Source organism: Littorina saxatilis, linkage group LG12, assembly GCF_037325665.1.
Source record: "Littorina saxatilis isolate snail1 linkage group LG12, US_GU_Lsax_2.0, whole genome shotgun sequence".
NCBI lineage: Eukaryota > Metazoa > Mollusca > Gastropoda > Littorinimorpha > Littorinidae > Littorina > Littorina saxatilis.
In genome coordinates, this window is record NC_090256.1 from 45,437,566 (window position 1) to 45,463,053 (window position 25,488).

Here is a 25,488-nt window from a genome sequence, read left to right on the forward strand (position 1 = left end):
TGAAACATAGACCAACCTTGCCACAGGGGCATGATTGAGGCAGACGGTTGTAGTGAAACATAGACCAACCTTGCCACCGGGGCATGATCGAGGAAGACCGTTGTAGTGAATGCAGACCTGTTTACCCTAAACCTGAGGCAAGAGTACTTTTTCAAAAAGTTAAGTGTATTCTTCAAAAAGTTGGTGTACTTTGCAAGCAAAGCCATATGGGCTAGGCAAAACGTACGCCGTGGGTGCAAACGTGTCTTGTGAACATCTTCAGAATTTAACTCCTTCCGATACAACAGGGATAAAACAATTTTATTTACCTGTCAGTTTATAACATTATAACCAGTGTCTTCCAAGCAGATTGATAATGAAAAGATGAAGTTCGTGAAATAACATTTGCGGTTGACAGTGGCAAGTTTATTTTTACAATCATCTCAGAAAACATTGCTTCAGCACGGACTACAGCCTTTTCTTCTGGCAGGATTTGCTTTGCGGGAATGAACTTAATAATTCCTTGGCAGCTTTCAGCGGATTTCTTTGCAGCAACCTTGTCCATGTGAGTTTTGGAACTGCAGTGTCGTTTTTCCCATAGTAGACTCCACAATTCCTGGCTTTTTCTTATATTTCTCCAAGAAAATCTGCTGCTTCTGCTGTTTAGATTTGGTACAGTCATCCAAAACTGGCACATTTTACCACTTCATTTTGCCACGATTGTCCATACGATCGCACGTGCCAACAACTGAACAAGGTTTCCACAGCTGAAGACTCGCTGTCATAGTTATCTCCCTTCGACCCGAAAACCGGTATCAGTTGTACCATCCCGTAATCAGCACACCAACACCGGAAAACGTATTCTAGACTTTTTCTTATGCGTATTTTGTGCGTGTGTCGCGTATTTGCGTACTGATAATAATTTGGCGTACAAAATACGCCCAAATCGTACTGGTAAACAGGTCTGTGAATGTAGACCAACCTTGCCACCGGGACATGATTGAGGAAGACCGTTGTAGTGAATGTAGACTAACCTTGCCACCGGGGCATGACCGAGGCAGACCGTTGTAGTGGAACATGGGGAAGTGGCTGGGCGAGGCGGTGTCCTCCTCGGGGAAGAACTCGTCCATGAAGCTGGTGCGTGTGATGATGCCCAGCTCCTCAGCATCCAGCTTGGCTCGCATGATGTCCACACTGCAGCCACACAACCAGGCATGAGAGCAAGTCGCATGAAGCGAAACTACTACATTTAGTTAATCTGTCCAACTCACAGAATGAAATTATCAGATTGCATTTCTTTCCTCGCCTAAACATTAAAGCTTTATCTTCCGCTGCCATGCGCCAAGAAAGCGCTGACACATTAACAAAAAATTGTGCAGAAAGAGGCGAGCCTGTATAGCGCAGTAGCGTAAAGCACTTCACAGCACACTATTCCTTCATACAATTGGTTACAATTATCAGAACATAAAACTTTAACTTTAAGTATAAGGCCCCCCCCCATCCAAAGTTATTAGCATTACCAGCCCCACTCCGCATAAAACGGTCACCCAGCAAAAGTGTTAGGCGTGATCTATAGTAAAGACAGGCATACTCACTATTCCGAGTCAGACACCAGATCAAGTGCAGACAAAACATCGCCTAGCAACGTGGCTGATATGAAACCATTTCCTGCAACACAACAATGCTGTTATGAACATTATGACTACATAACTCTCTGCAAAATAATGCCAGAGGACAGACATGCTTGCAGTTGCAGTAATCACTTTCACTTGAAAGTTCTGAAAGTTCTACAAAACTATACATACATGTTGTAACCTCTATATACAGGCAAATCCAGCTAACTCACAAACGGTTAAGTCAAAAATTCGCTTAGCACACAAAGAAATTCTGGTCCGGAATTATCCCTCTTTATCTATGTGTACAAAGTACCCTGAGCTCGAAATGGGATTTCTCTTACGTAAGTCGAAAGACGGATAGCACACAACAGAAAGTCAGTCCCAAAGACAAAGTTTACTCTATATTTACTACAGCAACTCGAAACACGAAACTTGGCGTCTCACACTAGCGCATTGTGTAACCTTATTCCCTTCTTCTCTACACGGACGCCACACCGACTGGTCAGTCGGCACGCAATAAAGTATGAACTGAAGTTAGGAGGGGGCGAGGAATAAGGAGGGGGCGAGGAGTAAGGAGAATTATCCAACTCCAAGAAAACATTCTGAAAAAGGTGGGGAAGTGGTGACAAGGCAGTGAACGCACTCACCATGCACTGACATCATACGAAAGCAGCCACACAAACACAGCACAGAGGCAGAGGCAGGTGTGCAGATGCTTTGTGAGAATAAGCGTTGAAAACCAGTTTGAATAAAAAAATTAAAAAAACAGCAGATAGAGCCGCATGTCATAATCATTCTTCTTGTCTGGCTTTATTGACTGCATGCCGATCTTGTGGCAGTGACTTTTCACTCTTCAGTCGGACTGTACACAAACAGCTCTCACTCTCCCTCACTGACTACCCTAAGCCCTACAACTGATCTTTGGAAATTGTTTGGAAGAGTACACCTCTCTATTTCTCTCCAATGCTCTTCCTGCTGACTTCAGTGACACCGGACACCCCACTGAGTTTAGCCAGCTACCCCCCACCCCCCCCCCCCCCCTCTCTCTCTCTCTCTCCCCAGCCATGTACTGTTTGGTGCTGTGGCCAGAGAGGTGTCACCGGCTAATTGAGGCCAGCTGCACCGCTGTTCACTCAGAGCAAAACTAGTTGACTGTGTCTAACTTTTGACAAAGCAACACAACTGAAGGGTTCACAGATTAGGTAACCGACTCACTGGTCAAGGCTGCAGGGAAACAAGAGTATCTTGTCAATGAAAGAGGTTACACACAGATACCCGATGCTGAGAACGGTGGCCGATTTTTCACTCTCTTTCTCGGAGGGCCTTCATCATTGCAGGGACTGCTGTAAAGAAATGCTTGCTCAGAAACTAACTCTTTTTGCATTGAAACATGCACCAGAACTGGTGGACACCATCGACAATGTCAAACATGAAATCGAAGCAGTTTACTTGAGGAAACGGTCGTCAGCAACTCAAACTTCTCTGTTTTCTTTTTTTAAGAAAATCTGAGGTGACTTTCTTTGTGGCCCCGCCCCCTCCCTCTGTAAGGACCCCCCTCCATAAGGACCGATTTTTGTCAACATTTTCAAGGTCGCTAGAGAGGGGTTCCACTGTACTATGACCAAGTCGAAATTTCGGATAGGACACAATAACAATTTGGTCCCTTCAATTTCGTCTTATCCGGATTTGCCTGTATATATATATATATATCCCATGACCTCCCTTCTTTGTCTCTGTTACTTCAGTATGGGTATATATGTTGTATTTTTATAGCTCAATAAATACATCATGGACTCCAAAAATATATGATAGTGCAGATTCCGATTTGGGCAAAGGACTACTTTCCTCCCGACCTTTGACCTCGCGCCGAACAATGTGACACATTTGTATGAAGTTCTAAAATCGTATTGCACGGCTCAGAAAACCATATCAGTTGCACGCAAAAATGAATCTCAGAACTGATCTGATGTATGAGATGCAATAAGCAAAAGTTTCTTTCATTATGAAAGCAATGCAGGTCGAAAAAAACGAACATTCAACTTACAAGATAACCAGATGCTAGCGAACCAAAACAAAAACACGAGTACCCTCCCCTTGCATCGTTAGCAGACGACTTTTGAGAATCTGTCGGTAGTGTGTTTTGGTGTGCGCCTTCAGCTATCAAACATCGGCTGTTTCACGTGTTTTGCGAGCAAGTTTACTCTTTTGCCTGGCTCTGCAGTAAGTCCACATATTTTTCCGTAATCCAGTCATATTCCTTCAAAATGCAATCAATCGGCGGTGACAGACGTGTCGGTCGCGTTTTCCTCTCACCCATACCAGTTTAAGTTCATCCATGCAAACACACTCGCAAAACAGTTTATCACGTAGATACATTTCAAATAGGGAGCAAATGGTTAAATCTAAACCTACATATTTGTTCCCTAAGATTTGCTTCTCTGTCAATAAGCCTAATTACACACGTTCGAGAAAAACAACGTGGAATCAATTCTGAATCGAGTAAGCCAAATGGGTCCCAAACCCGTTTCGCCCGTTCTGCCGACCTGAAACGCAAAACAAAAGAATTGTGCGCTTCAACTAAATTAATTTCTATTCGACTTCATTACTTTCTTGCAACTTATGAACCTTTACTTAAAGCTTTTAAATGGTCTGAAAGTAGTGTTACCGCGTACTTATCGATGCACTCATTCGTTTTATTTTTTCAGTGACGGTCACTTAGTTTAAGGTTGCAAAAGGGCTAAGTCTCGCTGGCAACAGTTTTACCCTGCACAGATCGCAACAGTGCCGCTAGTAGTCTACACTTTGTGTTTGATGGTAGAATGGGATATACAGATTACAACACTCGTGGTTTTTTATATGGCTTGTATTTCAGTCAAGACCCAGCGGGAATATCAATCGAGAGCCACTCGCCAGAGGCTCGTGTCTCCCGATGATATTCATCCGCTGGGTCTTGACTGAAATACAAGCCATATAAAAAACCACTCGTGTTGTAACCTATACATATATATAAAACATCAGAAATTGTGAAAGAAACAATTGAAAGATATATATATAGAGGTTACAACACGAGTGAGTCCCTTTGATATTCCCGCTGGGTCTTGACTGAAATACAAGCCATATATATACAAAATCACGAGTGTTGTAAACTGTATATCCCATGAAGATCCAAAAAACAACGTGTGATGGAAACATCAAGCTTTAGTTGTCTGTTCAGATGAGGCACCTCTGCACATACATTATTCTAAAGGCACGTCTGTTGATCTATGTCAAGTCGGTGCATAATGGTGGCTTGGTTGTCCCCGTCAGCTGAAAGCCTCTTACACGGATTTGACTGAATACCTAGTGGTTACACACGCATCTCCTGAGATCTTGGACACCTTCATCGTCTATAAGGGCCTACTGCCCCACAGAAGAGCTAGAAAAACTTGCAAATTGCATCAAACAGCTTGTCCAGAGAACAGTCGTAGTCGATGATGTACCGATAAGAACGTGTGTACCAGGTACACTGTAACTTCACATGAGCATAACATTGCTTCTCGAACGGACTGGGTTTTTAACGATTGCTAGTTTGACTTCTGTTTTAGTTGAGAGCACGAGCACACACACTCAAACACATAATGGCTTGTCATGTTGATCACAAGAGAGAAACAGAACTGGGAATAGAAGGAAACATAACAGATTACGTCCCCATAATATGACGCGATGGATGACAGACTTCATGAAATCTATGACGCTGTGATGATAGTCTCAGCAAGACGAGACCAAAACTACGCTATGAGCACTGAACGACTCTCGCGCATGTTCTCAAAAGCGTGGTGACCCCTTGCACATCCGGTCTTACAGGTACATTTGCTTTTGTAATGTCAAGGACGACAAAAAGTAGAGCCAGCTATGATGTATTTTGTGCACCCTTATTTATCCACTATTTTGTGTTAGAAGAGTGCAATAGTTACATCATGGATTTGACAAGAGTACAATGGAAATACAAGAAATATACCTAGAGTACATTTACACAGACAAAGAAGGGAGGTCATGGGATATATATATCCGCTGGGTCTTGACTGAAATACAAGCCATATAAAAAACCACTCGTGCTGTAACCTCTCTATATATATATACTTCTTGAGTTCTGCACTGAGGCTGTTGCTATTGATGGGTGAATCATGACTGAATGTTTGCACCATGTTGTTTGTTTACATGTTACAATCATTGTTTAATTGAGTGTCGCTCGAATTTACCTAAGGTTGCAATGTAGATTTAGAATCAGTGTTGTTGACATTTGTGTGAGTGCGTTTTAACTGCAGACGCTGCTCGCTACACAAGAAAAGCTAATTTACCTTGTAATTGTTATGGTTTTGTCTGTCGATCACCGTGCTTCTGTTCAAACTGAACTTTGTGTTTCGTAAGGTCAGATGAAACTGTGCTTGGAGAACTCGACCCGCTGTGCAGTTAAGAGTTGTTTCCACTTCATTTTCAGTCTTGCATAGTGTTTCATTGATTCACCTTGTGTCAGTGCAACGTGCCATTTAATTTCTTTTTTTTGTTGTTTTAGATCAGTGCGCATTTTTAGATCAGTGGTGCAGTGTTCGTGGAAGGGAGGTTACTCTAGCTTTACCTCCAATCAGAACAGCGAGGTTCGTTTGCTGTCACTATCACTATCAGTTGATTCTTCGCTTTTGTTCTTTTTTGACTCGACCTGCACCCAAAGTGTAAAGATAAACGCTTTGTTTATTGAATCGCATACCTCAAATACGTATCATGGTTTTGTCTTCTGTGAATGTTGTGTTTTCTGTTGTTTAGCCATGTGAGCAATGCTCTTCAATCCACAGAAACATGTTCGGTGCAGGGTCAAGGGTCGGCCAAACCGGAATCGGTACTATGAGTTTTGTTTTTTTAGCCCATTATGTATTTATTGAAGCCAAAAAATACAACATATATATACCCATAGTGGTATTACAGAGACAAAGCAGCAGCTCATGGGATATATAGAGAATACTACATGGCTTGCTGTGTCGTACCAGATTTACACGAGTTGTTTTTTTAAATAGTGAACTGCGAGCGAAAGCGAGCTGTTCACTATTTGAAAAAGCAACGAGTGTAAATCTGGTACGACACAGCAAGCCATGTAGTATTCTGTTTATCCTACATTATACACTTCTGTGCCAGATCTAACTAAAAGTCACCGACAGCGCTATTGCCTTTGGATCAACCCGCTTTAGAACTTCAAACCACTTTACTCAATTTGACATTCATTCCTCCGCCATGACACACACTCTCAAACTAGGACAAAGTAGTTCGCCTTTGTTAACACTGTTAAGTTTAATATTGAACATTGATGAAATAAATTCGAACAACGAAATCATGGTCACTTCAAAATATACCAGATAAAAAGAAAAGCAGTGGCCACAGGATAAAAGAAACCAAAAGGAACAACAACAGCAAAGCATATCCTTCCGCGATAGGATGACAGTCAAGTCGGAGCCAGGCGAGTCGACAGCTTTCAGATGGTCACTTCTCGGTTTGGTGACTGCACAAATATTGGTTGATGTTGATGGTACCAACGTGCACAGGCCCTGCAAACAGTGTTGTTAGCGTTTGCTGGGATGTGATTGTGGCAGTGGCAGTGGAGACGGCTGGAGTTGAAGTGGCCGATGCGGGCGAAACCAATGTGTCGTCTGCCGACACTGGCGACAGCTCCGAGACCGGTGCAGTGCCGTTTAGCATCAGACTGAAGCCACGGTGTTCCTCTTGGGAAATGCTGCTGTAATTGTTAATACTCTGGACGTTTTTGTGCCCAGATAGCTGCATTATTTTGGTCGGAGGAACGTTATTCTCGGAAAGTTTCTGCACTAGGAACTTGCGTGCAGAGTGGTTGGTGTACCTCGGGTTGATGATCCCAGCTTTTCTGCACATGTTTTTCATGGTTGCTGACAACTTGTTGACGCCGACAGGTTGGCGCTTGAACCATGGAAATTCTTCAGATGCAACTTTTGTGTTTGTTGCACAATAGAAGGGGGAACTTGTCTCGGAGTAACCTTTTGGTCGGAGAGCTGCGTATGTTTTGTAAACTGCGACAGGGCAGCGCTCATCGTTCGACGCCCAAGCTTTCGGACAGACATCACGCACAGACTTTGGATTGTCGCCCTGGCATGTTTTGGATTGTCTTTCGCAAAATTGGAGATATTCTCTGCCATTACTGTCTTCATGCAAGGACACGTCTCCCCACTGCATGTGCCTGTGAGGAGTCACGCTGCGCAGACCAAAGTTGACTGTGTTTTGCCACCACAGAGTATTCAGGATTGCTTCTGGATCTGCGACTCCGAGCTGTTTTGTCTGCCACAGCTTGTCAACATCTTCATCTTTCAGCGGTTGAGCCCTGTTAGGTAAGTTGCCACAACCTTCCTGTTTAACAATCTTCTGCTTTGTCTTCACGACTTCTCTCAGTTGTGCAAATTCGGGGCCGTCTATAACGGATGCACAGTACTTTTTAGACTTCAACTGTCGATGGATGCTGCTGAGAAGGCCCCTCAGCGTGGATGGTTCGTACTCTTTGCCATCCGGTTTTTTCAAACTCATGAAAAAGGAGCAGAGAATTTTGCATAATTCTTGTGGTTGGATGGTGCTAATGTTTCTTTTGTCCCCGTGTTTCGCCATAAACGTCGATAGGCGACGTATATCGTAAACCGTTTTTCGGAGAGTGTTCTTGTTCTTGTTTGTCTGAACGAATGAGTCTATTGGAGAAAAATCATAAATCATGGATGACTCACTTTTTTCTTCATCGACTTCGTCATTCGCGTCATCACCAAACATGTCTTCGAACAGCTCATCACTCAAAAATTCTTTCAGTGTTGACAAATCGGTTTTCGTGGCAGTTGCCATTTTGTAGCAAAAGTAGTTCTTCATGAATATGTAATTACTAATTTACATAGCTTGACCTTCCGGTTGATCCCATGTACTACTAATTTTTACATAGCTTGATCTTCCGGTTGACCTCATTTACATGATATGTACACACGTGTGATTTGAACGATTTTTATCTCACGGGTATCTCTCTCACGTATGTAGGATAAATATATATAATATATATACTGTTCAAAAAAAGAAACGCATAGCTTGTAATATTTGGTTAATTTAGTTATATGGCTACAAGGATATCCACCAAACTGCAGAAAATGTTTATCTGGTCGTCGACCTTTCGTCCATTGCCACAAGTGAGCTCTGCACGTGACGCATGCGTTATCAGTGGCTACAATGTCAAAATTGCTCATTTGGCATGACCACTCGTCATGCTTCAGTGTAATCTCGTAAAACTCGGGGAATATTGAGCTCTCACCATGTCTTCCAAAACCCATAAAAGCGGATTGTTCGCCACAAAGAAATCAGACGACAATTCAGCGACGAAAGATGGCCCGATTGAGCAGAGAAGACCGCCAAATTGCATTGGGTCGTTTACAAGCAGGCCAAAGTCAAAGTGCAATCGCCAGGCACTTCCACGTGTCCCAGAGCACCATCAGTAGACTGTGGGTCAGGTTTCAAGCCACTGGCTCCGTTGCTGACTTGCCACGAGCGGGAAGACCAAGGGCGACAACTGCTGCTCACGACCGCTTCATACGGCTCCGCCACCTCCGGAATCGTTTCCTGTCGGCCTCATCTTCTGTCCAGGCTCTCCCCGGGCCACACCGATTATCGGACCAGACCGTGCGGAACCGCCTGCATGAAGCTGGTTTGAGAGCTCGCAGACCTCACAGAGGAGCTGTCCTCACCCGCCGCCATCGCCAGAACCGAGTGCAGTGGGGCAACCAGCACCTTCGCTGGACCGTCCGGAATCACTGGAGACACGTGTGGTTCAGCGACGAGTCCTACTTCCTGCTCCAGCGACATGATGGTCGGAGGAGGGTCTACCGGAGAGTAAACGAACGTTACGCGCCCAACTGTGTGGATGAGGCACCCGTTCATGGTGGTGGAGGCGTCATGGTGTGGGGGGCGATCAATACCGCTGGAAGGAGCACCCTGGTGCACGTCCAAGGGCGCATAACTGCCCAGCGATACGTGGAGAAAATTCTGCGCCCACACGCCCTTCCTCTTCTGGCTGACCAGGATGCCATATTCCAGCAGGACAACGCTCGCCCGCACACAGCACGACTCACCACCCAGTTCCTCACCGACCACCATGTCCAGGTGCTTCCCTGGCCATCCATGTCGCCAGACATGAACCCGATAGAACACCTCTGGGATGAATTGGACAGACGTGTGCGCAGGCGAGAAGAAGCGCCGGCAAATCACCGCGATCTATTGCAGGCACTTCAGGAGGAGTGGGACACCATCCCACAGCAAGATATCCGGCATCTGATCCAGTCCATGCCCAGAAGGTGCCGGGCAGTTGTTGCTGCTCAAGGCAGTCACACCCCCTACTGACTTGACAGCCTCGGCACCCAATCGTATTGATTGACTGATTGATTTGAAGATGCAAATGAACTGTGTGTGCATTCAACTGTGTCCATACCAAATTTCAAACAAATAATCTAAATATTGGATTTTCTGTTAATTTTTTCGAAAAATAAAACAAATTTGGCAAGTAGCAACTATGCGTTTCTTTTTTTGAACAGTATATACACCAGACCTGGGAACCCCTGTTTTGCACTTGGAATATTCTCAAGCAAACTTAGTGTATTTTCAGAAAATGAGCGTACTCCACACAGCATTTGAACATCCATGATTCAAATATGTTTCAACGCGTCCGTTGCACCGTTAATTATGTTTACCATACAGTAGACTCCGCTTAATAAGGTCACCTTAGTGCAGGACAAAAGTGGCTATATTAAGCGGGTGGATTTAATAAAAGCATGAGCATAAAACATAAGGAAAAATCCGTGCAGTCAGAAATTGGCCTCAAAAAGCGGGTGGCTTTATTAAACATGGCCTTATTAAGCGGATTCTACTGTACATTTAAAACAAATGCTTCTTTCAATGTTTACTGACAAAAACTGTAATCATGAGTCAAAATACTGGATCGGTTTTGGGATGAGCTTGTGAAGAAATGTAGTCTAGGAATTTTTCTCTTTATTTTTTCCCCCTGACTGTAGAATATGTATTGCTCATATTCTAGACAATCATATGTACTTTCTTTCTTTCTTTATTTGGTGTTTAACGTCGTTTTCAACCACGAAGGGTTATATCGCGACGGGGAAAGGGGGAAGATGGGATAGAGCCACTTGTCAATTGTTTCTTGTTCACAAAAGCACTCATCAAAAATTTGCTCCAAGGGCTTGCAACGTAGTACAATATATTACCTTACTGGGAGAATGCAAGTTTCCAGTACAAAGGACTTAACATTTCTTACATACTGCTTGACTAAAATCTTTACAAAAATGGACTATATTCTATACAAGAAACACTCAACAAGGGTAAAAGGAGAAACAAAATCCGTTAGTCGCCTCTTACGACATGCTGGGGAGCATCGGGTAAATTCTTCCCCATAACCCGCGGGGTTATCATATGTACGTCGTAATCGTATGATACACACACGCAGTCATGCACACGTACACCTATACACATACACAGAGGAATGCACACACACACACACACACACACACACAATACACACACTTATACCTTCAGGATCGTACTGAGCGAAGACTGTCCTTGCATTTGATGCTGGCGTCTCCCTCACAACCAGATTCTTCTCCTGAACACAAACAACTGATCATAACATGTATCTCTCCTGAACACAAACAACTGATCATAACATGTATCTCTCCTGAACACAAACAACTGATCATAACATGTATCTCTCCTGAACACAAACAACTGATCATTACATGTATCTCTCCTGAACACAAACAACTGACCATAACATGTATTTCTCCTGAACACAAACAACTGATCATAACATGTATCTCTCCTGAACACAAACAACTGATCATAACAATTAACATGTATCTCTCCTAAACACAAACTGATCATAACATGTATCTCTCCTAAACACAAACAACTGATCATAACATGTATATCTCCTGAACACAAACAACAGATCATAACATGTATCTCTCCTGAACACAAACTGATCATAACATGTATCTCTCCTAAACACAAACTGATCATAACATGTATCTCTCCTGAACACAAACTGATCATAACATGTATCTCTCCTAAACACAAACAACTGATCATAACATGTATCTCTCCTGAACACAAACTGATCATAACATGTATCTCTCCTAAACACAAACAACTGATCATAACATGTACCTAACGCACCTCCAAACACAGAAAGAGATCACTTTGGTCCATGGCTCAATACTAAGAGAGGTCGATTTAGGCTATCAACTTAATGTTTTACCACAACAGAACGGGACATTACTTTTAAAGCTGTTTATTACCAATTCAGTGCCCCATATATCTTTTTGACCAATCAGGACGGATTCTAGGTGACCCTCTAAATGTTATAACGTTCAGGCAGGGACCCTTTTTGTTTATCACGCTAAAAATTAACAAGACAAAGTAAAAATATAATTCAACAATATCAGCGTGATTTATTCTAAAGAATGACACTTCAAATGCTGTCAGGTAATACTCTCTTTATCTAAAAAAAAATACCGAAAAGCGAGTTTTGTCGGTGGGTGCGTAACGGAACAGCAAGGCACCGCCCATCGTCTGAGTGTGCAATGCCGACCGCTCACTTGAAATCTAAATGATCAAAGTTCGGAAAATCAAGTGAAATTGCGCCACTTGCTTTACATCAAATGTATCTTTACGTCATTTCCCATCCGTCTGGAGTCGGTTCTAAATCTGTCGCTCTCTGTTCAACGAGAAAAAGCGAAGCAACCGAAACGCATGTTCAACATGGTTTATCTTGTGAGACTGTTGTGTGTCAAAGGCATTTGACCTGTGAATATTCATCATGTGAGGTGTGTTACTCTGATTGGCTGACTCAGGTCACGAGAATTCTTTGACTGACAGGCATAATCAGGTAGAAGCGCTCAAGTTCCCATCGCGGCTGTTCTGCCTAATTCGCGGGGTTGCTTCGAAATTTCTTTTGGTCGAATTAAACGGTAATAAAACCGTTATTTCTAATATGCTGACTGTTAGCAAATGATAACAGACATGTCTCACAAACGATATCAGCATTCGCCTAAAAGGCTCATGCTTGATATCTTTTTTCTCGACATGTCTTGTTATCATTTGCTAACAGTCAGCATATTAGAAATAACTCATACTACCATTTAACTCATTGTCTCCTCGGTACGGATATATTCATACCCACTCATATGGCTCTATCTGACCTGGTACAGATATATCCGTACACACAGGCATTTCAGTCGCTTCCTGTAACGTCGATCTAACGCCTGCATTCAAGAGTGTTGATACACAGTTTCTACAAAGTTACTACAATTCTGAGTGACCTGCTGCAGCACAGTTGGTCTCGGCTAAAAAAAACTTGGTCAACATAGCTGGGGTAGAAAGTGTTAAGTAATAATAATGAAAACTAATTAATCTCCCCTTCTCGCCATAGTTCACAGTGATGTACAATAGCAAAACGGACACACACACACACACAACACACCTACACTCACACAATAAAATCCAATTAATAGCAATACAGTGAAATAAAACAAAATAAAACAACTATCCCAGAGCCTAACAAATATCCAAAATGATACAATGCCAAAACCAAAAAAACTCCAAAGAGAACAATTCTTGGAAAAAGTTACCCACCTAAAGCAACTACCATTAAGGTCAGTGCAGTGTGCTTTAAGCAGTGAATTAACTTGAAGCAATAGTAAACAAGTGGTAAAGTTAAAGGCCCACTCCGCCTCATGAAAAACAGTTTGCCTGACTGTCTCAGATCTGACCAGGCTTTAACATGGGATAAGACCATCCCTCCACTTGGTCACATACCAAAAATCAACACTCTTACTGATAGCTGTGACGAGTTGGACATTTTTATAATGAATTTACTACTCTTTTACAAAACAAATTATCTCTTGATTTTTGGTACGTGACCAAGTGGAGGGATGGGTCTTATCCCGCGTAAAATCCTGACCAGATCTGAGACAGTGAGGTGAACTGTTTTCACGAGGCGGAACAAAAATTGAAACATTAAAGATGTTTCTCTCAGACTCACAGGTGAGAACAGGACAGTCAGGTGTGTTTCACTCCCCAGCAACCAGATGGGATACTGTGGATTCTTCAGGTACCACCCTACCTGAAAAACAACACCATTCACTTGATTGCTAGCAAACTTAACAAACACAAAGAAGATTGACAGGTCTATACACTCCAAATTCAGTTTATAATACAAATTTGGACAGAAAAATTCAATCTATGGCGTTCACAAAATGTCATTTCTTTAACATATGTTTCGGCTAAAGTGTTAAAAACACACAGAGAAGAAGCAGCCTTCCATTTGTACCGACCTAGCCATAGGAAACAGTAACATTGACACAAACACACAGACTTGTTGCACAAAAGGCAAATCAACTTGCAGGGTATGCAAGGGAAGCTTGAGCATCTTACCTTGATGTGAGAGCAACACTTTGCCAGACAGACCTCAGAGCCACGCACACAGACAGGACGCTACCTGGTGAACAAAGAAATGGTCTCACCTCACAATATCGTAAATGTTCCAGAAGGGTCAAGAAACCAATGGTGGACTGCCGCTGGATGCCTCTCAGCTCTGGAATGACACAAATCATCAACATATTAAAACACCTTTCTCTTTTTCGTTCATGGGTTGAAACTCCCACGACTTTTACGTGTAGGACTGGGTTTTTTACCCCTCCATCTAGGCAGCCATATGCCGGTTTCCGGGGAAGCATGCTGGGTATTTTCGTGTTTCTATAACCCACCGAACTCTGACATGGATTCAGGATCTTTTCTGTGTGCACTTGGTCATGGACTTGCGTGTACAGACGAAGGGGGATAAGGCACTAGCCGGTCTGCACACATCCACCTTAACCCACCAGATGCGGCTTGGATGCGAACCCATGACCTTTCGCTGAGGAGGCCGGGGTATTATCCACTGGGCCATTGCGCCCGTCTTAACAGACCCATTGCAGTCTTCCTTTCCTTGACTGCTTTTGTCACCAATTCACATACAAACAGATTTTTGTCAACGTAGACACTTCTACAACCCCTGCTCGCTAAACATACAACAATCAATAGTAAAAACTATTTCATAATAAATTCCACAATCTGTGTCTGTTTGAATGCCGATGTTCAGACAATATGTTCAACTGCCTCATCAGCGTGGGTAGGAAAACACTTTTCATTGACACAAAAACCGGCATAGTCTAGACTTAGGCCCATGAAAGTGATGTCACTGATTGATCGAAGACCAACTGTTTGACATTCACTCAGTGGGACCGTGAACTTTACACGGGGCTTAATCGGGCTGTTGCCTATAACCTGTGTGCTTCTGTGTATCTAACTTGTACATGGGCACATCCCTGAGAAAAGACGTTTTTCGGAAATAACTGTCAGGATTTTTAAGCGGTTTGGCAGTGTTAGCACCCCAGAAGTGCACAATGCTGACTGTGGCTTTATGTGCGATTGCGACAAACAACTATAGTATGATGTGTATGTTATGCTGTCTGCGCTAAATATGAAAGCCTTTTCTTTGGTAAATGTGAACATCGGAGCCACGAGTCGCTGCCGATTGTCGTTGAGGCAATAATCAATAGCCTGCAATGTTTGCCAAGATCATGTTTTGGTTGAGGTCACGCGGGTACATGGAGGTCAGGTGAGTTTAAAAAACATGTCCTTTAGAGACCACTGCAAGCAATCGCCAGCGAATTGAGACACTGATGATACATATTTTTGAAAGAAAAGGGTCTCAAATTAAGCACACAGGGCATAACATACACATCAGAGTTTGTTGTTTGTCTCATTAGCACGTTAAAGCCGCAGTAAGCATCAAGCACGTCTGCCTCACATTCTAGGGCACTAACTCTGCTACACCGCTGGAAAATATTTACAGAGTTATTTCCGAGCATCATATATTGTTGACTGCCGCGTCACTCACTGAGTCCCGACACTTCCTTGTCGTTGTCCCAAACGTTGGAGATGGCTCGTGACGTCAGGAACAAGTTGATCAGACTCTGGCTGAAACATACCACAGACATAACACGATGAAAGTAACACAAGCACTTTCATACCACAGACATAACACGATGAAAGTAACCCAAGCAGCTACACACAACAGACATAACACGATGAAAGTAACACAAGCAGTTCCAAACCACAGACATAACACGATGAAAGTAACGCAAGCAGTTACACACCACAGACATAACACGATGAAAGTAACGCAAGCAGTTACACACCACAGACATAACACGCTGAAAGTAACGCACACAGAAACACACCACAGACATAACACGCTGAAAGTAACGCAAGCAGTTCCACACCACAGGCATAACACGCTGAAAGTAACGCAAACAGAAATACACCAAAGACTTAACACGCTGAAAGTAATGCATACAGAAACACACCACAGACATAACACGCTGAAAGTAACGCACACAGAAACAAACCACAGACATAACACGATAAAAGCAACGCAAGCAGAAACACACTACAGCCATAACATGATGAAAGTAAAGCACACAAAAACACACCACAGACATAACACGATAAAGGCAACGCAAGCAGAAACACACCACAGACATAACACGATGAAAGTTACGCACACAGAAACACACCACAGACATAACAGGATGAAAGTAACGCACACAGAAACACACCAAAGACATAACACGATGAAAGTAACCGAAACAGAAACACACCACAGACACAACACGATGAAAGTAATGCACACAGAAACACACCACAGACATAACATGATGAAAGTAATGCACACAGAAACACACCACAGACATAACATGATGAAAGTAACGCACACAGAAACACACCACAGACATAACATGATGAAAGTGATGCACACAAAAACACACTACAGACATAACACAATGAAAGTGATGCACACAGAAACACACCACAGACATAACATGATGAAAGTAATGCACACAGAAACACACCACAGACATAACATGATGAAAGTGATGCACACAAAAACACACTACAGACATAACACGATGAAAGTGATGCACACAGAATCACACCACAGACATAACATGATGAAAGTGATACACACAAAAACACACCACAGACATAACATGATGAAAGTAATGCACACAGAAACACACCACAGACATAACATGATGAAAGTAATGCACACAGAAACACACCACAGACATAACACGATGAAAGTAACGCAAGCCGTTACGTCTTCTGCACAAGCATGCCAACGCAAGGATGCAGAAGCTTACAATTTTCTACCCACAGTGGGTGAGTGTATTTCCGCATTCATGTCCATGTAATCGTTTATTTCTGTATATAAGGCCCAGGAAAAAAGTTTTGTTTTTGATGACAAAGCCAAACAAGTCGCGTAAGGCGAAATTACTACATTTAGTCAAGCTCACGGAATGAAACTGAACGCACTGTAGTTTTTCACCAAGACAGTACAGCTTCGTCAATCCTCGCGAGAAGGAAATCGCTCACCTTCCACGTGCAAAACACAGTGAAATTAACACGCCAGAATAGCGCGGTAGCGTATTGTGCTAAGCAGGAAAGCGCGCTTTTCTGTATTCTTGTTAAATTTCGGAGCTTGTTTTGAATACAACCTATCATATCTATATGTTTTTGGAATCAGGAAATGATAAAGAATAAGATGAAATCCTTTGTGGATCGATTTCTTAAATTTTTATCGTAAGACTAATTAATCTATTTTCGTTAATTGTCATCACATTTTAAGAGTAAACATGACATATGTATATATTTTTAGATTCAGAATATGATGAAGAATACGATGCAATCAATTTTAAGTCTGTTTGCGAAAAATCGATTTTAATGACAACTTTAATGACAACTCATTAATTAATGTTTAAGCCTCCAAGCTGAAATGCAATACCAAAGTCCGGGCTTCGTCGAAGATTACTTGACCAAAATTTCAACCAATTTGGTTGAAAAATGAGAGCGTGACAGTGCCGCCTCAACTTTCACGAAAAGCCGGATATGACGTCATCAAAGCTATTTATCAAAAATATGAAAAAAACGTCTGGAGATACCATACTCAGGATCTCTCATGTCAAGTTTCATGAAGATCGGTCCAGTAGTTTTCTCTGAATCGCTCTACACACACACACACACACAGACACACATACACCACGACCCTCGTCTCGATTCCCCCCTCTACGTTAAAACATTTAGTCAAAACTTGACTAAATGTAAAAATAAGGTCGGTCGGGGAATCAGAAACATTGAATTTTTTCTCTTGGCCTAATAGGACATGTAATACAAATGTAGGTGCAAAATTGAAAAAATGTCACACAGACTCTCCTTCAAACAGCAGAGGCCTTTTCCCTCCAAATTCAAATAAAATGACTGTACAAGGCGGGAGTTGGTTTATATTTTACATAAGTTTTTTTATCAACAATCTACAGACAATAATAACGTACCTGCCATGTCCATGGATCCCATCAATCATGGGTTCTGATGGATCTTCCATATCATTTTTGATCTGTTCAAGACCCTGTAAACAATCTCAGATCAGTCAGTCATTGCAAGATAGTAGAGTCTGTTTTTGAAGAAATCAAAGATAAATTATACATGTACCTTTCTACCAATTTCCTGATAAGCTAGCACTAAAAACATGCACTGAGATGATAATGATACCATGAATGTACATGTCCTGTCTGAGATGTTCTTTAAAAGGTAAAAGTTACAGGTATCATTAAGAGGGGTTGAAATTGAAAGCGGGGATATATATATACTGTACTTAACTTATCTACGAGAAAGTCTGCACCAAATGTGTTGCCGTTAGCACCAGAGTAGCAATGGGGCTAATATCTCCTTAATTTAGTTTACTTTAAGTCAAAAACATTAATAAATCATTAAATGTACCCAGCAGTAATTTGTCAAAAATTAATTAATGACTTTGGTCATTAAAAATCTGAAAATTGTAAAAAAAAAAAAAAATGTATAAAACGATCCAAATTTACGTTTATCTTATTCTCCATCATTTGCTGATTCCAAAAACATATAAATATGTTATATTCGGATTAAAATCAAGCTCTGAAAATTAAATATATAAAAATTATTATCAAATTTTTTTTTTCGAAATCAATTTAAAAACACTTTCATCTTATTCCTTGTTGGTTCCTGATTCCAAAAACATATAGATATGATATGTTTGGATTAAAAACACGCTCAGAAAGTTAAAACGAAGAGAGGTACAGAAAAGCGTGCTATCCTTCTCAGCGCAACGAATACCCCGCTCTTCTTGTCAATTCCACGGGCACTGCCTTTGCCACGGGCGGTGGAGTGACGATGCTACGAGTATACGGTCTTGCTGCGTTGCGTTGCGTTCAGTTTCATTCTGTGAGTTCGACTTGACTAAATATTGTATTTTCGCCTTACGCGACTTGTTTTTTTTGTGCCTAGACTTCAGAATTCAAGGAGGTTAAACACAAGAATGACCATTTTCTCCAAATTCAAGGAGATTCAAGGTCCTTGAAAAGGGGGGTTGAAAATTCAAGGAGATTCAAGGAGATTCAAGGAGCGTACGAACCCTGCAACACGACAAAGTGCTGAAAATGGCAATTATACACAAGCTTTCTATGCAATACATACAGCACTGTTGTGACAGGACAGAAACACTGACAAATATGGACACTGTGTTAGCAAGCAGTAACGTCTATCTATCATTCAGGGCCTAGCATTGGAAAAAGTTAGTTCAGCTTACAAAGGCGGGGGTCTGGGGGCCGCAGGAGGCCCCCAGTGGGGTCCAGTGACAAAGCCCCTGGTGGGGGTTCGGGGGGCGAAGAATTTGAAGATTTTTTTACCTAAAATGACCCCCCCCCCCCCCCCAAAGAAGATTGAGCAACTAAATTATGGCTTCACCAACAAGCAAAACACAGAGAGAAAACAAGAAAACTGACAATCTTGTGTTATTTGGCCTAAAAGTGCCATTCTCACTTCCAGGAATACCTGGATTCTTTGTCACTGAATGACTAACCACGTTCAACAATGTCGCTTCGAGACATTATTTTAAGTCTAGAGCCACAAAACACCGACACAAAGCATACTCGCTCAAGCAAATTGTCAAACCGATTGAGAATTGAACCAAACGGCGCACAAAACGACTGGACTGGGTGGCCGAGTGGTAACGCACTTGCGCTCGGAAGCAAGAGGTTGCGAGTTCGACCCTGGGTCAGGGCGTTAGCAATTTTCTCCCCCCTTTCCTAACCTAGGTGGTTGGTTCAAGTGCTAGTCTTTCGGATGAGACGAAAAACCGAGGTCCCTTAGTGTACACTACATTGGGGTGTGCACGTTAACGATCCCACGATTGACAAAAGGGTCTTTCCTGGCAAAATTGTATAGGCATAGATAAAAATGTCCACCAAAATACCCGTGTGACTTGGAATAATAGGCCGTGAAATGGCTGCGATCTGCTGGCCGATGTGAATGCGTGATGTATTGTGTAACAAAAATTCCATCTCACACGGCATAAATAAATCCCTGCGCCTTGAATATGTGCGCGATATAAATTGCATAAAAATAAAAAATAAAAATAAAAAATAAATCCCTGCGCTTAGAACTGTACCCACGGAATACGCGCGATATAAGCCTCATATTGATTGATTGATTGAAAACGAAAGCTCAGGGGACTGTTTGGGTTTACCCTTTTGGGAATAACAGGTTTTTGCATTTAGGCGTACACCAAATCGAGTTCCGCGTACTGGAGATGTTATTTCGGCGTAAAGTACGCCGAACGGCTTACAATGCTAGGCCCTGATCATTAGCACATGAACTTGTCAAGCATGGATTACAAACATGTCCTCTCCATCGTGGTGACCAGCACAGAGAAACAGTCACTCAAGTCAAAAATGAAATGTTCCAACAACTAACCATTCTTGTTTATTGATTCAGTAACATTGACGTATCAGGGTAACATCACTGTTCATTTACATGCACTGCATGTGCAACTGACAAGTACTCTAGATGTTGAATCGAAGCAAAGGAGATTTTCATTTTCATGACTTTATTGTTCTAATTCCATTGCTGGAAAATTTGGCTCGCTTCCTTCGAGTGGAAAGCTAGCAGCAACTGAGTCCCACTACCCAGGTGTGTGCGCGTGTAGGTGTAATCAGCCACCTGCACTTATGGCAGAATGACCAAGGTCTTATAAGTACCACAGTGGTGACATGGATGGGGGTAGAACATGGATACCGTTTCTGAATCTGAGTCTGCACGTAAAGTTGACCCGTGTCCCGCATTCGAAGTCCAGTGCTCTACCAACTGAGCTACCGGGCCCCCAATAGAGGTGGAGAGAGAAGAGACATCATACTACACATACCTTTGTAAGGAGGAGAGAGTAGAGGTAGAGGAGCACACCAAAGTCCTGCTGATACTCAGGCATTAGCTCCTTCAGGTGTTGTCTCATCTCACCTGCCCTTTCACAGCGCACACACCTGAACACCAACACTCATAGTCTATAATCCAAATCCACGTCAACATGACTTTGCATCAAAAGACTGAAAAAATAAAAATAAATTGAAATAAAAAATTGTTCCAGTGAGAAAGTCCAATAACTTTTATAACTTTTTATTTCTATTTTCAGTAGTTCAATGATTTTCCCCCAAAAGATTTTCTTTTGCCAGAACCTGTATCAGTTGTGCCCCCTGGATGTCAGGGAAGGGTAGCTACCCTTCTGCAGTCTACAAATGGAGTTCCTTTCTTTCCTGGGGTCGGGAGGGGAAAAAAAGTGTTGGCCAGGGAGCAAGAAACTTAGTCTTACAACATTTGTTTCCGCTTTATCACTCACACTAGGGTAATTTTGTAAACCTACGTTTCCAAAGTTGTTGAAGTGTCAAGCATACTAATATTACTATGTTCTATGATCTAATAAACAAGACACTAATTTAGGACTTCATAAAAGTCTTGAATCTTCCGACTTTCTCCTTGTGACGTTTGCAAGTTTACTCTCCTTCCAATAAAAAAACACCTTTTAACACTTTGAAAAGGACCATTGCACTCAAATCCAGTCGTTTCTGTTTCAAGAAAAAGAAGCACTCCATCCACAGCGTTTGAACAGGGTGACTTCATTATTTATGGCCACAAACTGAAACGATACTAGTTACTACATCCATAAAAACAACAACAATAACAAAAACATTCGCACAGTCAGAGCAACCTTCAAACGACAAGTATTCCCATTAGAATTCAGATTACATCTAACTTCTAAGTACAGTGGAACCCACCTTTCATGACCCCCAATTTAACAATTTAAGACTCCCTCCCTTTTAAGACCCTGTTTCTTAGATTTTCTGTCATAACTGATAACTTCTTTAAATTTACCTTCATTTTGAGACCTGATTTTCTCAGAATTTTGGTGGTCTTAAAGGGGGGGGGGGGGGGGGCGGGGTCCCCACTCATAACTGCAATAACTTGTCAACAGCTACCAGTACAAACAAGTACCTCAGTTTGTTGTGGAAGGTCTCTTGATCCATTTTGCGACGCTTGGGACTGCTTTCACCCGATTCCAGACATTCCGCATTCTCCATGGAGGTTGAGCTGGAGGGATTGCCGAGCTCAGAATCTTCCAAGCAAACAAGCAGGTAGGATTCCACCTCCACAGATTCCATGAGCTCCCCCAGGGATTCGTAAAGATATGTGCTGGCTTGCTCCACTGAAATACAAGGATTTGTAAAGATATATGTGCTAGCTTGCTCCACTGAAATACAAGGATTCATCTTCCTAAAAGGTGACCACTTAATGGATTAAAAACAATAATGTGTAACGGTATGTACAAATTATAAAAACACAATTTTAAATAACACTTACAAAACTAAACAAAATGACAATAACACATCTCAGTCACAATCACAGCATTACAAATGATTGTTAAAAGCACTGAGCAGCCACCCAAAAAAAAGTTACTTATTAACAATAACAATTCGACGTGTAGTTTTCACATTTTGCTTGTAGTTGTATCAGTCTGTGATTTTTATTTTATCAAAGTTCACACACTACTACTAGTACTACTAGCACTAATTACTACCAACGAGTTCTTCTGTAGAGACAATCTATACCAAAATTCAAGCTGAAGAATCCTTGCCTTAACTAAGACAAGTTAAGTTAATTACTTTACTCTTTAGTTACATTAGTTTTCATCTATTTTTCTTAGTTTATCATCATGTCACATAATTCTAACACAAATGATTTCAAAGCACAACTCTACCTGTGACGCTTGATAGCTCTGTTGTGGTTTTAGTGCGTGAGGTGAACAAAGCATTTTTTAACAAAAATCCTTGCACAGGTGCAATAACTGCACATGGACCCCCTTCCAGCTGAACCAGTGCAGTGTTCTCATCTTCACTGAATACAAAACCTGCACACACACACACACAAATCAAGGGATTCATCACATCCTGGTGCTGAGTTGAAATGAAGGAGTTAGTTTTATTTTCAAAACATAACTTCATGAGTTCTGTAGTCATCATATAAGAAAATAAAACTACTAATAGTACTATAATTTGTATAAATTCAAAAGTCACAAGACGTAACACTAACAGACAAAAGGCCAGCACAACTTACTAGCCGCTATATGACGGATTATGAGACAGTACTACTATGATTTAAAAGTAGAACTAGAAGTCGGATATGGTCAAAAGCATCATCCGTACTATTAGTATTACAGAGATTACCAATACCACACAGAAAACCCCATAGATAGCCAGATAGTTTACAATAGCCGAGGGTTTAAGAATAAAATCCCAGATTCCAAATCAGAACAGTTTAGAAACTCCTACTTTGTCAAAATGGTGAGAGAGTGGAACAATCTCGATGACACCACTACACACCTGAGAACAACTAACGCCTTCTCCACGGCAATTGGCAAATCCGGGGTGTTCTCAACATCCCCCCCCCCCCCTATCTGTTTTTTTCAATCCTTTTTTTTTTAAGTATAGTTAGGTTTTATTGATAGGGAACGCTGCCCACTCCCACAGTTGCGACGATGGCCAAAATTGGCCCCTGCAACTTATCCGATTCAGATAATTTTGTGCCACATGCAGAAAATAGTAAACTTAGTTACGGCTAAACAGCAAGATGTGTAAAACCGTATTCGTTATTAAGACACCGGGTCTGGAACTGAAAGAGAAAGTCAAGCTTCCTGTTATGTTACTGTTAGTGTTAGTTACTGTTAGCTTTCGTTTAGTCACAAACCTTGCGTCCATCTCATGAACACCTCGTCTTTGAGGTTTGGGCCCCACAGTAATAAACGGAGACTCTCGAGACTTTTATCATCCACTTTAGTGAAAGATTTCGCAGCCATAATGAATGGTCTATAGACTGTTTGTGCTCAGATCTTTTCTAAATAAATCAAAATTACAAGTCACGGTCGGCTTTCAGTAACACATTGGCGCCATGTTGTTTGAAGTGACAACATCCGATCAAACCGGAAGTGAGAAACATTTAACATTTTGTCTCGTCATGTGAATTAACTGTTTTGTTTTAAACAGCACATAACTAAAAGCTTAAATAGTTTCTTTCCGTCATTCAGATAATTTGTTATAGACCTACTTTTCTCTTATTTGATTGCGTTCTCGTATCGAGTTCATTTTTTTGAAGGGAGGTAATTATGAAAAATGAGGAGGAAAGCACGAGTTCTTCCCCATGACTTACATCCTCAAATAAATAAAATAAAATAGCAAGATATTAGTTTTCAACAAAATAAATTCAGTAAAATGAACACTTTCAATCGCATTATTAGGATACAAATGAATAAAGACACTTTATTGAGGGAGAGGGAAGAAGGTGCGGAGGGAACGGTTTTTTTCTTCTATATGTACGCGGTTGCTGGACTCAGTGATTCCATGCCTACTGACTGAACTAATGCCTACTGGCCGAATCCTACTGACTAAATGCCTACTCTTCTTCTTCTTCTTCTTCTTCTTCTTCAAATACTGAGGAAATCCATGTACAGGGCAACTATCCTCATTTGGTTGGTGCGCCTAGAGTGAAAGATAAAGTGGATAGTGTACCTATGAAAATCAGTAAAAACATGGGGTGGGTTCGTAGGCAACATATTGCTTTTCGCGATTTGCACTTGCGCCCAGTTTCAGGCCCTGGGCTGAGGGCTAGCCTATCACACAGTGCTACCTAGCGCAGCAACTGGGCCCCGACGAAACAATACAAACACAGGGGCGGACGAAGGGGGGGTGCACAGCAACAAAAAAACCAAAAAAAATTTGGAAAGCTGATTCTATGACCATTTCTAAGTTCAAATGGCACCAGATGGCACCATTTTGCTTCGTAGGGCCAAAATTTTTTCCGGGGGGGCATGCCCCCGGACCCCCCTAGCAAATTCGGGCGCTTCGCGCCCATCAAATTCACTTTCAATTCAAAGTGCACCCCCCCTTACAAAGCATCTGATCCGCCCCTGAAACAGAATGAACAATACATGGAGCAAGAGCAATAGATTACATTTTGACATGTATCACTACTGATCATTCTTATGGGTCGGGAGGGATGGAGAGGGGGATGGGTCTGGAGAGAGGGGAATCTAGTGCGGAGGGGATGGGGTGATGGGTCTGGAGAGGGGGGAATCTAGTGCTGGGGGGATGGGTCTGGAGAGGGGGGAATCCAGTGCAGAGGGGAGGGGGATGGGTCTGGAGAGGGGGGAATCTAGTGCGGAGGGGAGGGGGATGGGTCTGGAGAGGGGGGAATCTAGTGCGGAGGGGAGGGGGGATGGGTCTGGAGAGGGGGGAATCTAGTCACGGCGGAGGGGAGGGGGGATGGGTCTGGAGAGGAGGTAATCTAGTGCGGAGGG

General features: G+C 42.2%; 1 protein-coding gene across 1 annotated transcript in view; it reads right to left on the reverse strand.

Annotated features, from left to right (window-relative positions):
- Positions 1–24,102, reverse strand: part of LOC138982051 (ubiquitin carboxyl-terminal hydrolase MINDY-3-like) — a 28,965-nt gene extending 4,863 nt beyond the window's left edge. Inside the window, exons 1-11 of the mRNA XM_070355266.1 lie at positions 23,883–24,102; positions 22,897–23,046; positions 22,134–22,344; positions 21,013–21,127; positions 18,113–18,186; positions 15,619–15,698; positions 14,201–14,271; positions 13,720–13,800; positions 11,208–11,280; positions 1,575–1,647; positions 1,014–1,173 (exon numbers count right to left, since the gene is read on the reverse strand). Of these exons, the coding sequence (XP_070211367.1) occupies positions 1,014–1,173; positions 1,575–1,647; positions 11,208–11,280; positions 13,720–13,800; positions 14,201–14,271; positions 15,619–15,698; positions 18,113–18,186; positions 21,013–21,127; positions 22,134–22,344; positions 22,897–23,046; positions 23,883–23,991 (1,197 nt within the window). The 5' untranslated portion in view covers positions 23,992–24,102. The remainder of the gene's footprint in view (positions 1–1,013; positions 1,174–1,574; positions 1,648–11,207; positions 11,281–13,719; positions 13,801–14,200; positions 14,272–15,618; positions 15,699–18,112; positions 18,187–21,012; positions 21,128–22,133; positions 22,345–22,896; positions 23,047–23,882) is intronic.
- Positions 24,103–25,488: the final 1,386 nt, after the last annotated feature.